Consider the following 15,306-nt stretch of genomic DNA (forward strand, 5'->3'; position numbering starts at 1 on the left):
GCTCTGCCCTGCTGGCTCTGGGAAGAGCAGGAGGAACAGCTGAGCTGAGCTGCCCCACGGGAAGGGGCAGCAGGAGATAGAGAGGCCACAGCAGTGTGGGGCTGTGCTGCTGGAGGTGGTGAAGCAGATCCTGCTCCAGCTGCCATGGGCTGAGCCCTGCCCTGGGGGGCTGTGGCAGTGCCCAGCTGGCACACACTGGCCCTCTCTGGCACTATCAATCACAGTGGTGGATCCCCTGGCTGAGCTCTGCTGCAGGAGGTGAAGGAGCACAACACCCAAGGCTCCCACTCCCTTCCTGACAAGGGTAGAGATGAACCCAGCTATGGTTCCCCCCCTAAGTGGCTCCAGCCATGCCATGCAGGCTATGAAGCAGTAAGAAGCCCTGGTAGGAGTGTGCCCAGGACCAGTGCTGGGGGAATCCCAGCCTGGCACTGCTCCAGGGAGCAGACCTGCAGTGCTGGGGACCAAAGCCAACAGCTGGCACAGCCACCACACAGGGGGCACACAAAGATGATCACAGGGCTGGAGAACCCCTGGAGAAGTCTCCAGGGAGACCTCAGAGCAGCCTTCCAGTACCTGAAGGGCTCCAGGAGAGATGGGGAGGGACTTGTGAGAAGGGCTGGGAGTGGCAGGATGAGGGAGAATGGCTTTGAGCTGGGAGAGGGGAGATTGAGAGTGGAGAGGAGGAAGAAATTCGTGAGAGTGAGGGTGGGGAGAGACTGGCACAGGTTGCCCAGGGAGGCTGTGGCTGTGCCCTTCCTGGAGGTGTTCAGGGCCAGGCTGGATGAGGCCTTGAGCAAGCTGTGCTGGTGGGAGGTGTCCCTGCCCATGGCAGGGGGCTGGAACTGGATGATCTTGAAGGCCCCTTCCAACCCAACCCATTCTAGGATTCTATGAAATCCAATTTTCCTTGCCAAAAATCCTGATTAAGTATCAGAGGGTGGGGAGAGCTCAGCCTGGGATGGGTCAGTGCCCTGGGAGGCTCCCCCAGGGTTTCCAGCGTGCCCCTTGGGCTCTTGCTGGCTGATTGTTTTTCAGATTGCTGGAGTTTAGTGGCATTGTCATGTCAATGGCCCTGGCCAGACTTGGCAGCGCTGCTGGGGACTCAGCCTGGACAAGCCGTTAGCAAAAGCAGCCCTGGAGATGCCCCAAGCCCCTGCCTGGCCCCTTGCCCCACCAGTTTCCTAATCCCCCCTCGGCTGGGAGCTGCCTGGCCTCGGCTCCAGGCTGGGGCTGCCCTTGGGTTTAGACTCTCCAGGTGCTGCACTCAGGCAGCCGGTGGAGTTTTTCCAAAGCTGCCTCCACAATACCTGGAACTGCAGCCCGGGGAGTGCAGGAGGGCTCCTGGCGCAGCCCCGGGAGACCATTTCCTGGTTGCCTCAGTTAGGCAGAAGAATAAAAGGAGATAGCCTAGGTAGGAGCGAAAGCAGCCTGTAGGGAGGACAGCCCTGCCTGGGCACAGGGGCTGACACAGGCCCTGGGGAACAGCTCAGGAAGCCCTGCAGCATCATCCACTGCAGGCTGGATGCCAGGCAGGGAGCAGAGTGGGCAGGATGAATCCACCCTTGCTGGTGTGCAGGCAAGACCAGTGTGAGAGGGGCTGGGCATGCACCATGCACTGGTGTAGGGGCACAGCTCCCACTGGAGCTTCAGCAGCCACTGAACAAATGCTGTAAGGAATTCTCCTTAGGTGTGGGTTTTGCTGTGTGCCCCTTTGTTGTGCCATGCAATCTGCTCTGCACAGACCAAAGCCACATCACAAAAGGGCTCTGCAGTCCTTCTTAACACCTGAGCAGAAACTGAGTGCCACGCTGCCATCCACCCCCTGCTGCAAACAAGCTCTGGGTGGAGAAAGGCAGAGCAGGACCTGCTGAGCCTGGGGGCTGCTGGACCCCATGAGCACATGGCTCCCATGGGGCATGCACACAGGAGTGCTCCTGCTTGGCTTGGCACAGATATCCCCAGCAGAATCACAGAATGGCTGGAAGGGACCTTGAGAGATCATCCAGTCCAACCCCTCTGCCAGAGCAGGATCACCTAGAGCAGGTCACACAGGAACTCATCCAGGGCATGGATCCAGGAGAGGGGATGAGCATCCCAAAGGAGATACCCCCAAGAGATGCCTCTCTGCTGGCACCTCTCTGAGCTGGCTGCTGGACAGGGTCATCTTGGCTACCCTGTGGCAGCACCTTCTCCATCGCAGGAGCTTGAGGGGATCAGTTTGCAGTTCTCACTGCATCGCTCATGCAGCCCAGAGGGTGCCTGACCCACGGAATGGGGCACTACTGCCCACCACTGCCCACAGCAACTGCTCTCTGTGGTTCCCAGCGATGGAGGGTACCATGCCAGGGTGGACATGATGGGCACATCCCCTTCTGGGCTTGGTGCTGCCCACTTGCCTGCCCTGAGCACCTGGCAGAGGGTGAAGGTGTGACCCAGCAGCACACCACAGAAGGACATGGAGCACATGGTGGGGAGATGCTGGGGGAGCCACATCCTGGACCAGCAGAGTGCTTAGTGTAGGTGGAGAGATCTGGGCTCTGAAAGGTAAGACCTTTAAAAAGGCTTTTGGGCTCTGCTGTTGCAGTGGAGAGGTGCAGGGAGTTCAATAAAGCCTCCAGAGATCTTCCCTGGCTCGTTGGCAATGGATGCAGCAGAGGTTCTACCTGCTGCCCACTCGATCATCATCCTTGCTTGGAAACACTTCCCACATTCACGGGAGTGGCGAGATGCTGGGCTTCCAGTTTCCCTGGGCTTCCAGATTCCCGTTTAGGAAGTCAAAGAGCCACCAAACCCAGCCCCAGTGGTGCCTCAGGGCAGCCTGAGGTCCCTGGGGCTGTCACCCACACTTGCCCCAGCAGCAGCCAGTGCCTGTTCCCTGCCCGCAGACACCAGCACCCCCCTGGTGCTCGGTTACAGGACTCAGCCTTAAAGCATGGTCATGGTGAAGGAGCTTCTGTGGTGCCTTTTGGGGGATCCCTGCGTGGGAGTTCCTCTGTGTCCTCGGGTGGGTGCCGGTGCCAGCTCCGCGCAGGGGGTGTTAGGGCGTTTCTGCAGCCCGCGGGGCCGGGTGCTCCCTCCCGGGGCGCGGGGGCAGAGCCCGGGGTGCCTCCGCCGGCAGGTACCGGCCCCGCGCTCGGCGGGGCGGGGGCTCGGGTGCCCCGCTGCCCGGTGCCGCGGCGGTGACAGCCGGGGGCGGGCGGGCCGGGGCCGGGGGCGGGGGGTCCGGCTGAGTTCCTGCCTCCTCGGGAACAAAGGGAACTCTGTCTCGGCATCTGTCACCGCCGCCCACCCAAAACTTTTCGCTGCTCCTCGGCCGTCCGCCCCGCCGCCGCGGGAGGGTCCCGCCGCACCCCCGGCCCCGGAGCGGCGGCGGAGCGACCCCGGCGCGGCCCATGCAAGGGCTGAGGCGGCGGCGGCCCGGGGGTAAGAGCGCAGCCGGGGCGAACGGCAAACATGGAGTCCCGGCTGGCGGCGGCAGGGCAGGGCCGGGCCGGGCAGCGCCGAGCCGAGCGCGGCGCCGCCGCCTTTGTGCTGGCCGGGCCGGGCCGGGCCGGGGCCGCCCCCGCCGGGAAAAGTTTGCGGAGTGGCTGGGGGGGCGCTCGGCGGGGGGCCTCTGCCCGTTCCTCCGCGTTCCCAACTTTGCTGGCGGTGGCGGCGGGACCGGGGCCGGTCCGTGCCGCCGGTGGGGGGCGGGCAGCGGGGGCCGTCGGACACTTCCCAGCTTCTTTCTTTCTCCTTCGCCTCCCCGGACGGCGTGCAGGGGGGTTGGGGGGCGGGCCGGGGCTCGCCGCTTCCCCGGCTTTGTGTCGGCGGCGGGCAGGGGCCCGCGCTACCTGTTGCGGCCCGAGGGGCGGCGGGGCCTGGCCCGCAGCGCCGAGCAGAGCCCCCGGCCCGTGACAGCAGCGCGGGGAAGCGACCCCCGCCGCACAATGTCCCCGCGTGGTGCCTGCTTCCCGGACAACTCCGGCCGCCCGGCCTCTACCTTCTGCCGAGATTTCTTTTAACTCCTGCCCTCCGGTTGATTTTTCTAGTCCCTCCCAGCCCCGAGCTCTCCGGGCTCAGCGGGGACAGGCTCCGCCGCGCTGCGGGGGCTGGGTGCGGGCTGCTGTCCCCGCCGCTGCCTGCAGCTTCTCCTGCCCCGGGGGCCCTCTGCCCCTGGGGTGTCCCCGGCGGGGCGAGGAGCGGAAAGCCGCCCCCCACGTCCGAGCGGTGGGTGATGGTGCTGGGGGGGTGTTGTGGCGCATCCCGGCTCCTGCCCCCCTCTGCCCCCCCGGGCCGGGACACCGCCTGATGCCTGCGCTGTGGTTTACACCTTGCCAGGCTTCAGCCAGGAGAGGTCCGTGGGCAGCTCCACCATGTCGGATAGCGACTTCGGGGAGGACGACAGCGCCACATCGCCAGATCCCTCGCAGGCCAGCAAAAGGAAGAGAAGGGGCAACCTCCCGAAGGAGTCCGTGAAGATCCTGCGGGACTGGCTGTACGAGCACCGCTTCAATGCCTACCCCTCGGAGCAGGAGAAGCTCAGCCTCTCGGGGCAGACCAGCCTCTCCGTGCTGCAGGTACGAGTCCGGCGATGCCGCCGCCTCCTCCTCTGCCACAGTGCCTGGCGTGGGCCGGCTCGGGAGAACCCCGCTGGAGATCCCCGAGGGTTGGCACCCTGGAACCGCTTGCCTCGGAAGGGCAGCGAGGGGGCAGGGCAGGGAACGTCAGGGACACAAAGCCACCTGTGTGTGGGCTCCTTCTTTTAGGAGCCCCGGGGACTGGTTCTGTGGCACTGCTGGAGCAGAGTTTTGTGGCTGGCCAGAAGTTGGAGGGACAGGGACAAACTAGGCCATTTCCTGGTGTTAGTAAAACCTGCCAGAGGTGGGAGGGTTTCAGGGGGGTGCTGCTTTATCCTGTTTCCCTGGGCACACCCCAGCAAATGGGCCAGGGCTGACCCCCGCTGCATGCAGCTCTGGGCAGCGGACAACCATCTTAGGACGGAGGCTGCACTGGGCTGGGCTTTGATCCCAGGTTGACCATTAGAAGCACTAAGTCCACCTGTCCCCAGTTCCACCAGTGGCATGAAAGGGAGTGCAGCACAGCTGAGGGCTCCTGTGCAGGAGGAGGGGGCTGCTGCTGTTCTCCTCAGGGGGTTGTGTTGGGTGTCCAGCCAGGAGCACTGGCCAGCAGTGGGGTCAAGCAGAGCTTTTCCTTCCAGCCTTAGCTTTCACCCTGCCTGCTGTTGGTGTGGCATAGGGAGAACCTGCCTGCTGCTGCCTGTTCCTTTGATTCATGCCAAGGCCTCCATGCAAGGGGAACCTGTGTGGCCAAGGCCCAAGTCCCTCCCTCCCAGCCTGGCAGGGTGGTGGATCAGTGGGAGCCCTGCTCTGTTCTCTGGCTCCAGGGGGCATGAGGGGGTGAGAAGCAGCTCTTGTGTGCAGGGAGCAGGCAAGGACCAGTGGGTTTTCAGCTGAGCTCCTTTCCTTGGGGCTTCCCCTGCACTTCTGGCTCCTTTCCCTGCGGCTTGGCATGGTCCTGGCCAGCTGTCCCAGCCAGGGCCAGACAGCAGTGTGTGGGCAGTGCCTGTCTGGTCTCCTCTTGCTGGCCAGCAGGGCAAAGCCTTTTTCATTTGAAAGTCTTTCTTCCAGTGCTGGCTGAGCAACAGATCTGTGTCCAGGCAGCTGCTCCCAAGGCAGGCTGGCAGCCCTGGGAGGGCTTGAGTCAGAGTGCTGGGGGGAGCAGCACTGGGGTTGGGACTGTGGGAGCCCAAGCTTGTCCTGGACCAGGGTTAGCACAGTGGTGCCTGGCACGTGAGGGTTTACCCCAGGGCTTGTGGCTGTGGGACTGGCATGTGCTCAGCTGCCCATACCCTGAGCTCTTTGGGGCCCAGGAGGGTGCTGGCAGGCACGTGGGCTTGTGTCAAGATGTGGCCTTGCCACGTACTGGCCATTGTCAACTCCCTGGGACCCCCTGCAGCCAGCTTGTGCCTGCTGGGGAGCTGGCCCTGTCAGCCCTGGGCAGGAGGTCCCAGCAGGGTGGCATTTCCCAGAGGTGCTACTGGGGTTTCTGTCAGTCTGAGGTGACACAACAGGATGCCATCGAGGCTGCTCCATCTCTTGGGGTGCAGGTGTGGGGCACCCCATGGCAAGGCTGTGGGGCTGGGTCCAGCAGTAGTGACCAGACCCTCACAGGAGCCTCCTTGGCACAGGCCTCTGCCACAGCCGCTGGCTGAACACATCCCAGTTTGTTTGTGCCTCCCCCTGCCCAGTCCAGCAGCCTGGGGCGCTGGAGCTAGGCGCTGGCAGCCAGGGCTCGAGTCAGCAAGCCTAGCTCTGCAGGGAGTCTGGGAAGCTACCTGTGCGCCTTGCCTGCCAGGTAACAGAGTGGTGCCAGCTGCTGGTGAGGCTGCCCAGGTAGGGGCAGGTTTGCAGGCCTGTGCCCTCCTGTGAGGGCATCCCTGCAGAGGAGATGCTGCTCATGGCATTGCTGGGGACAGATGCTGCCCAGAGTGACAGTCCCCTGTGTGCTGGTGGTGGCTGACCAAGGCTGGGTTGCCAGCAGCCTGCTTGCTCCCTGGCTGGGCACATGCCAGCTCCCTGGGTGGGTGATGCCCTGTGGCACCCCACGGTGCAGGGGGCACTGGCAGCACTTAGGGGACTCCTCAGTGCTGTGGAGTTGTTTGGGCTTCTTGTTGGCAGCCCAGGCCCCTGGCTGGGCTTGCAGCAGTTGGTGGCAGATCACCTCGAGGGGACCCTGCCAAGGCTTGCAGGGAAGGGTGTTTGGAGAGGAGGAAGGGGTGAGAGATGTGTTGGAGAGTGCTAAATGCCAAATATTGTCTCAAAGACAAAAAAAGGCCAGCTGAGATCTTGCTGCCATTGAAGTTGTGGTGAGTTTGCTTTGCCCAGGGGAAATCTCTATCCCTAGCCGTTGATTGAGAAAAGGTCAAGTCACTTCCCCACCCCTGCAGCCCCCTCCCCGATTTATTCTCTTGGAACTAGGAGGAAGCCTTTGGGTGTAGCACTGCACATCAGGATGCTGGAACAGGCCATGGCCGAGGCTGAGTGCATGGCCACGGTGTTTCTGAAGGGGCTGCAGAGGTGCAGCTGCAGAGCTGTGCCTCGTGGCTGTGTGGATGTTTGGAACCCTTCCAAGCTGGCTGTGACCTCCCTGCCTGGCAGGAGGCACAGGAAGGTGTGGCTGTGATGCTGCCCTCCCTGCTGCCCTGCTAGAGATGGGGGCTGCAGCTCTGGGAGCTGATGGCTTCAGGGTTCTCCATCCCTGCTGCTCTCCTGCTGTCTGTCTGCTCCAGATGCAGGGTGGCAGTGAGCTGGCACTGCACTGGTGTGTGAAGTGTGGCTGGGCACACCAGTCTCTGGTGTGGGCTGCCTGCAGAAGGGAGAATCCCCAACCTCGGCACCTGCTGGAGGCAGCTGGGCTGTGAGCTGGCTCTATGCGGTGCCTGGCAGCTCTGGTAGCTCTGTGCAGCCTTGCTGTGGCCCATGGGGCAGCTCTGCCCCAGCTGTGTTTGCTCAGCATGCTGGGGTGGTACCACGGGGCTGGCATGGCGGGGCATGAGCATTGGGCTGCAAGCAGCTGGGGCAGGTGCACAGGGAGGAAGGGGCCACCCCGGGTCGGTAGTACCAGGCAGGAAGCAGCTGGTGCTGGGGTTTCCGTGGGTGGCTGGGCAGCCCCTTGCCAGGAGCACTCTGCCTCCCTGGAGCCCCACGGGAAGGAGGTGTGGGACTTGGGGTGGGGGAGGGGAGGCGGGATAGCTGTGGTGTGCAGAAACTGCTCGCTGGGTCCAGGGGGCTTCTGCTGGCTTGGCCTGAGGCCGGTGCCCCCCAGGCAGTGCCGTGCCCGTGGTGCATCCCGGGCTGGGGGCATCCCGGGCTGAGGGCAGCTGCTGCTCTCTCCCCCCAGATCTGCAACTGGTTCATCAACGCCCGCCGGCGGCTGCTGCCCGACATGCTGCGCAAGGACGGGAAGGACCCCAACCAGTTCACCATCTCCCGCCGCGGGGGCAAGGCCGGGGACGTGGTGCTGCCGCGGGGCACCGCCGCCGGCTCCGGGGTGCTGGTGGTGCCTCCCGTGCCGGCCGCCGGGGCCTCCAAGGTGCTGTCGATGTCCGTGTGCCCGCAGGTACTGTGCCACCCGGTGCGGGCGCTGGGCAGCGGCCTGCTGGTGAGCGCCCAGGGCGGCCCCGACTGGGAGCAGCCTCCCGGGCCGCGGCCGGCGGAGCCGGAGCCTGCCCCCCGCGGCGCCCCGGGCGGCACGGCGGCGCTGCTGGCGCGGGCCGAGGCCGCCAGCCCCACCAGCGGACTCTTCAACACGCCGCCCCCTACGCCCCCCGAGCTCTGCGGCGACGACTTCAGCGGCTTCCAGCTGCTGGTGGAGGTGGCCCTGCAGCGGGCGGCGGAGCTGGAGTCGCAGCGCCGCGGCGGGCAGCTGCCCCTCGGCACCCGTGCCCAGCCCCCCGCCGCCTCCGCCGCCAAATAACCGCCCCCGGGCCGGGCCCCGCAGCCTGCCCTTTCTCGGGGGGGTGCCTGACCCTGCCAGCCTCATGCCCCCTGCCCGCCGGCACCCCCCGAGCGGCTCACCTCGCGGGGTGCCCCTGCCCTCCGGGGTGCCCCTGCCCTCCGGGGTGCCCCTGCTCTCCGGGGTGCACCTCCGGCTCTGGCAGGCGCCAGGGGAGGGGAAGGGCTGTGCCCACCCCTCCGTCCTCTTGCCACTGAGGTGTCCCGGGGGCAGGGCAGGACGTGCCCACTGCAGTCTGGCCCTTGTGGGAAGCCCTTGGCAGCTCCACTGCCCTCTCCCTGTGCCGTGGAGCTGCCCTTGCAAAACCTGCTGAGTCCTTTTTCAACCCCCTGGCACCAAGGGCCCTGCAGGGAGAGAGAGCTGAGCTTGGGTCTGCAGCTGGTGTCTGTGCTAAGGACTGGGGGTGAAAAGCTTTTCCTCTCGGATCTCTCTCTCCCCTGCCCCTTTGCCCTCCCTTTTCTCCCCCTGTGTTTGTGGAGGGCCTGTTTGGTGCCTGGTGCTGGCCAGGAACTGTGGCTTGCCCATGGAAGGGCAAAGGACACAAGAACTGGAAACCTGAACTCTGGGGCATTGTCTTTTTGTTTTAGCCCAGCAAATGTGGGACCCTCCTCTGTGCTCTGAGGTGTAAGAGATGCTGCCAGTAGAGATCTCCATGGTGCTCTTTAGCAATTTGGGCTTTTTTTTGTTGTTGAGACCTTTTCCCTTGAATTGTGATTTTATTATATGATGATTTGGGTTTGTTTTGGTTTTGTTTTTTTGATTTTGGTTTTTTTTTTCCTTCTCTAAGCATTTCCACAACTTCCTTCCCCCTCCCTGTTCCTCCTCAGTTCCTGCTGAACCTGTGCTGGAGCAGAGAGCATCCTGCAGAGCCCTCCAGATGCTGACAGCAGGGCTTGGGCTGGGGGGTGGGGGTGGAGGCCAAGCTGAGACTGTGAAATTTTGTATCCAACCTCTTTACTTTTTTTTTTTTAATTATTATTATTATTAATTATTTTTTACCCCCCTTTGGGCAGAGGTGGCAGGTGTGGGCAGCTGTTCTCTGTGCAGTCCTGCAGCCCAGGCAGGGCTGGGTGCTCAGCAGCCTGCAGGGGTCGGGTCCCGGTGCTGCTCCCATGTTGCCTCCTTCCTGCTCTTGCTCTGCAGGGCTGAGAGTGGCCGTGCGCTGCTGGGGACCTCTAGTGACAAGCTGGGAGCTGGCTGCGACCTCCCCCAGCCTGACCTGCTGGGCTGGGTCCCGGCTGTGGTGCCCTGGGAGCAGGCTCTGGCTGTGCAGCTGTGAGCTTAGTGCCAGCCCTGCCCTGCTGTTCCCTGTCCTGAGAAACACTAACCCTAGCTCATTAGCCTGATTATTATGATGCATGATTAGAGGTAATGACTGCCACAAGGCTCTGGTGCTCTGCACTGGTGCTGGGGGAGCTGCAGGCTGGATGGGGCCTGCAAGGGAAGGGCTGATTTGGGGGGGACCTGGGGTTTTCCTTTCCCCTTTTCTTCAGAGAGGAGGGGAGGGGCAGGGGAGTTCCACAGTGCCCAGAGCCTGGGGATGGCTCCAGCTCTGGCACTGCCTGGCTGGGCAGAGGGCACTGCTTCAGCTGGATGCCCACACAGGGCTGTGACCATCCCCTTCACCTCCCCCAGCCCCACCTGCTGCCCAGCCTCTGCCCTCTGCCTGATTCCTGGGGAAAGCCCCAAAGTTTAGATCTTCCTTATTTCTAGGTAGCCCTTCCCTCTGCCACCTCCCCTGCCTCCCTCAGAGGCTGGAGAGGCTTTTTTTTTTTTTTTTTTGTCTCCTCCTCTTCCTCCTCTTTTGGCCCAGTCAAACCAAAGTGGTTCCCTCCCTTCCCCCTGCCCCTGTGCCAGGGACCAGTGTTGCTGCCCTGGGGAGAGCCCAGGAGGAGTTGGGGGTGGGGGGGGGGGAGGAGGGGCAGGGATCATTGGAGTTAAATTTATGGAGCAAAAAAAAAGAAAAAAAAAACACAAAAAAAGCCTACTGTAAATACCTTCTTGTTGGTTCTTCTGTTGTCAAATAAAAGTGTTTTTTTTTTTTTTTTAATTTTGTTGGTGTTTTGGGTTGGATTCTTGTTGGTTTCCTCCTTCAAGGCGGAGCTGGTGGGGGGTGGCTCCCCCCCAGCCCCCCACCTCCTGCCACTCAGCCAAAGCAGCTTAAGAGGTCTGAGGAACATTGCAGGGGTGAAAAAATAAAACACCAAAAACAACACAAAAAACCCTTCCAGGGCCTAGTGCCTGGCACACGCCTCCTCCACCTCCTTCCCCATCCCCTCCTGCTCTGCTGTGGGCATTCCCTGCAAGATTCCTGGAAGCCACAGGCTGCTGCCCTGGCAAGGGGCAGAGGAAATGGGCACCACTGCACCCAGCTACCAGCCTCGCTGCCACCCCAGGGCAAGGGCATGGACCCAAAGGCTTCTGCAGAAGCCTTGCCCTGGGTGGCAGCGAGGCTGGCAGCAGAGGGCTGTGGAGCTGAGGGCTCAGCTGGGCCCTGGTACGCAGCCGGAGCTGCCAGCTCTGTGCCAGCTTGGTACCCTGCCTGCCCTGAGCTCTGTGCCCCAGCAGGGCTGGAGTGTGGGGAGGGGGCTGGCAGCACTTCAAGCCCTTGGCAGCCCCCAGCCTCTTTCTGTGGCACAGGCTGACCATGGGGGCTGTGCACCCCCTGGCACTGGGCAGGGGCTGTGGAAGGATGGAGGCAGCTGGCATGCAGGTAGGGCCTCACTTCTGTGGCTCCAGGGAAAGCCCTGGGCAAGGGCAGTGCCAGGAACAGCCCACAGGGCACCTCCCTACCCTGCACAGGGGTGAGGAACATGGGCTGGGACCAGGGCTTGGGCAGGGCACTGCCAGCCTGCTTGGGGTGGGGTGGTCTGCACAGACCGGGGGCCATGGCTGGGCAAAAGGCTGCTGGTACACCTCTGTGCCCCTCAGGGGTGCTGAGCTGCACAGCAGTGCCCCTGCCCTGGCCATGCCACGGGGACCCCCAGGCCTGTGCCTCAGGGACGTGCAGTCAGCTCCACAGGAGAGGGTGGGCTAGCAGCAGGGCTTGGGCACACCCTGCCATTGTCTGCTGGGCAGGCAGCTCCCTGGGCATCCCTGTGCTGAGCATCACATCCTGGGGTGAGGCAGAGCTCTGCCCAACCTGCCACTGGCACCTGTGCCCCTCTGTGGAGGTGCTGCTAGCCTGTGCCAGCTCTGCAGCCTCGGGCACTGCCCTGGCCACACTTTGGCACAGCAGAGTGCAGAGGACCCTGGGTACCAAGATGCTGTCACACTTCTGGCACAGCAAACCCTGCTTTGCCCATACCCATGAGCAGCCAGCACACAGGGGCTCAAGGAGACTGGCACCTTGGAGCAGCCAGCTCTTCCTGGGGGCACAGTGGGCACTGGGGGTTTGCTGCCCAGATGGGGCCTGCCCAGGCCGTGGCTCAGGCTAAGGGCATTGCCTTGGCTGCTGCTGCCTGCAGAGAACCAGGGGGGCAGAGGCACTGAGGAGCAGCTGGGCAGGGCAGCACTCACTCAACCTCGCCCCGGGCAGGAGCCTAGTGCACTGCCACCCCCCTTCACTGCCAGCCCTGCCTTGCTGCCATCCCACCCTGACACTGCCAGCCCTGCCCCATTGCCACCCTGCTGCCATCCCACCCTGACACTGCCCAGACCAGCCCGCCCGCGACCCCGTCACAGCTCCGCCCTCTCGGCTCTCATTTGCCCCAGAGATCACGTGGTCTACGGCGATTGGCTGACAGCCCCGCCCGCCCCGCCTTCCGATTCACCCAGAAGTAGAATTGCACCCGCAGGCCAGGCCCGACACGCACAGGGCGCCGCCATTTTGCTTCATCCACCATTTTAGGGCAGGGAGCAGCCATTTTGTTAAACGTCATAGAGCTCTGTGATTGGCTGACCGCCATCTCTTGACAGCATCAAACCCACGTGCTCTCAGGCAGCCCTGTGATTGGCTGTCCCTGACTTGGGGCTCGGAAGGGTTCAGCTATAAAACCGCCTCATTTCTAGCCCCTGTCTGTGCAGAACGCTTTGAACAAAGGTGTGTATAAGCGCTTGTTTCCCAGCCACACACCTGTGACATTTACACTCAGCGGTTAAATACAGAGCCGTAACCCACACGTACGAGATGGACAGGGGCAGAGCCTGCAGCTAAGAGGCAACCCCAGCTAAACCACACCTCCCTGCATCTTCCGACCAATCACCACACAGTACATAACCGGAAGAGGGCAGGACTTCGTGGGCAAATAGCCAATGAGACTGCCGGAGGGGAGGAACTGGCACTTGGCCCTGTGCTGCCCACAGCCCCAGTAGCCGTCATGCCGGCCAGCCGGTTGCATACCGCTGCTGGGACCCCGTGCTGAGAGCAGAGAGACTACAGGCAGCCGCAGCTGCAGACTGCGCTTATTTATCGTCAGACCTCTGTCCTTGCTGCCCTAAGTTCTTCTCCTCCGAGGTGTCAGGAAACGAGTGGGGCAGGCACAGGAGCTCACCTCTGCTACCCAGCCTCACCCCAGAGATCCACACCCTGCTTCACCTCTGGTGGCCGCAGCCCCAAATGCACACCACAAGGCCCCACAGCAACTGACCAAGGATGAAGAGTGAGCTCAGCCCAGGGGCCTGAGGAATACCACTTGACAACTGTGTGAGAGGGGCTGCTGCCCAGGCTGTCAGCCCAAGGAAACGCTGCTTTCCCAGCCTGGTCCCCAGCAGCAGCCACTCTTGGAAAAGCAAATGTGGAACCCCCCCCCCCCCCCCCCCCCCCCCCAAATCCCCAAATCAACCCACAAACCACACCACGACAGCCAAAACAAAAATCCACACCAAAAATGCCCCAACCCTCCCCTTCCCTCCCCTTCTTTCCCTGGTGTTCCAAATTTCAACACTAGAGATCATAGAATCACAGAATTGTCAGGGTTGGAAGGGACCTCAAGGCCCATCCAGGTCCAACCCCCTGCCATGGGCAGGGACACCTCACACCACAGCAGGTTGCTCACAGCCACATCCAGCCTGGCTGCAAAAACCTCCAGGGATGAGGCTTCCACCACCTCCCTGGGCAACCTCTGCCAGTCTCTCACCACCCTCATGGGGAGGAATTCCCTCCTGACATCCAATCTGAATCTCCCCTCCTCAGGCTTGGATCCATACCACCCCCACTCCTATCACTCCCTCACACCCTCAAAAGTCCCTCCCCAGCTTTCTTGGAGCCCCCTTCAGATCCTGGAAGACCACAAGAAGGTCTCCTGGGAGCCTTCTCCTCTCCAGACTGCACAACCCCAACTCTCTCAGGCTGTCTCCAGAGCAGAGCAGCTCCAGCCCTCTGCTCATCCTCGTGGCCCTTCTCTGGACACCTTCCAGCACCTCCAGATCCTTCCTGGAACAGAGGCTCCAGAACTGGACTCAGTGCTCCAGGTGTGGTCTCAACAGCTGTGCATCTTTCCACTCCTCCCCTGACACCCAAGACCGATGCTGAAGCTCAGCTGATTATGGCCAAACTTTGCTGGGAATCCAAATCTATGTTTGAAAGCTGCTGGCAGGAGATGGCCAGAACTTTCTGAGAGCACTGGACAGGATAGAATTTAACACCAGACAGCATTCAGGGTTTCACTTTTATTTATTTATTTTTTTTGCCTTCTGGATCACCAACACCCTTGCTGAAACTTCTCCAGGATTCTACCCCCACCCCTATGAAAATAGCACACAGTCTCCAGACTCATTCAAGCAAGTGAATTAAAAAAACAAACCAAAAGCCTAAACAAAACAAAAACAAAACAAAACAAAACAAAACAAAAAACAAAAAACAAAAAAAAACCCAAAACTCCCCCCAAAAAATCCCCAAACCAAACCAAACCAAACATATCCCCAGCAAGATCATCAGGATGGGACCAAATGCTTCTTCTGAAGGGGGAGGGGGTGGCAAAAATTCAGTGGTGGCAGTTCTGGCTTCAGGAAGTCAGACTGAAAAGGATACCTAATAAAGGGGGAGTAAGGGGGGGCGTGGGGAATCAAAATTAGCTAAAAAGTATTTAGCAATCCTTCCTCTACCCAGAGAGAGCAGGGAGATAAGGGGGGGGGGGGGAAGTCATCTGCTTACACACAGGGTCTCTATTTTTACACACACTTGTACACACAGCTAGATATAGTACATGTAAAAATATATGCTGTACATCTGCCCCCTTCCCCACCTGGGTGCTCCCAGGGCACCCTCTGCACCCTGCAGGCAGCTCTCCACGTGGGTAGGAATTCAATGTACAGGGAGTGCTCAGTGTATATGTGCATTATGTACACATACCTACAGCAGCAGCCAGCACCAGCTGCCTCTGCCTTCCTCTTTTGTACAAAACACAGGCCCTCCCCACCCTCCAACACTGTCAGGTTTTCCCCACCACCTCACAAGCCTTCCCCCACCTCCCCCCAGCCCACTCTGAGACAGGTGACCCCCCTCAAGTGCAGCAGCTTCTTTCTCAACAAAGCAATTCAAAGAAAACCAAACCAAACCAAACCAAACCCCAAACCTAATTTTGTGAAGGGGAGGATAAAAAAAAAAAGAAGAATCCAAGTGAAGCAAATGAGAATCGTGCCCATGGCTGCTCTGTGATCCTTCAGCTCCCCTCCTATGCTGTGCCCCCTTCCCTTCCCTTCCCCCTTTGCCAGCTTATTGCACATTTGTGTCTGGGCTGCATTTCCACAGTCCTGCCTCGCCACACAGTGTAAACACTGGTGGCAAAGTAGATGACACCCATTCGACAAATTAAGTACCGAAACCAGACCCGCACCATATGTTGT

At 61.4% G+C, this 15,306-nt stretch overlaps 1 protein-coding gene across 1 annotated transcript; it reads left to right on the plus strand.

Moving 5' to 3' along the window:
* The first annotated feature begins 4,352 nt into the window (after positions 1 to 4,352).
* TGIF2 (TGFB induced factor homeobox 2) lies at positions 4,353 to 8,481 on the plus strand. The gene is made up of 2 exons (XM_054392140.1): positions 4,353 to 4,562; positions 7,906 to 8,481. The coding sequence occupies exons 1-2, from the start codon at positions 4,359 to 4,361 to the stop codon at positions 8,479 to 8,481; spliced, it is 780 nt and encodes a 259-aa protein (XP_054248115.1). The 5' UTR covers positions 4,353 to 4,358.
* Positions 8,482 to 15,306: the final 6,825 nt, after the last annotated feature.

Source organism: Indicator indicator, chromosome 24 (genome assembly GCF_027791375.1).
Source record: "Indicator indicator isolate 239-I01 chromosome 24, UM_Iind_1.1, whole genome shotgun sequence".
Taxonomy (NCBI): domain Eukaryota; kingdom Metazoa; phylum Chordata; class Aves; order Piciformes; family Indicatoridae; genus Indicator; species Indicator indicator.

Bases quoted from the DNA above. Each gene is read 5' to 3' on its own strand.
- TGIF2 (XM_054392140.1), top strand. From the start codon at position 4,359: ATGTCGGATAGCGACTTCGGGGAGGACGACAGCGCCACATCGCCAGAT. The intron at 4,563-7,905 runs GTACGAGTCCGG...CTCTCCCCCCAG, and splicing joins CCAGCCTCTCCGTGCTGCAG to ATCTGCAACTGGTTCATCAA.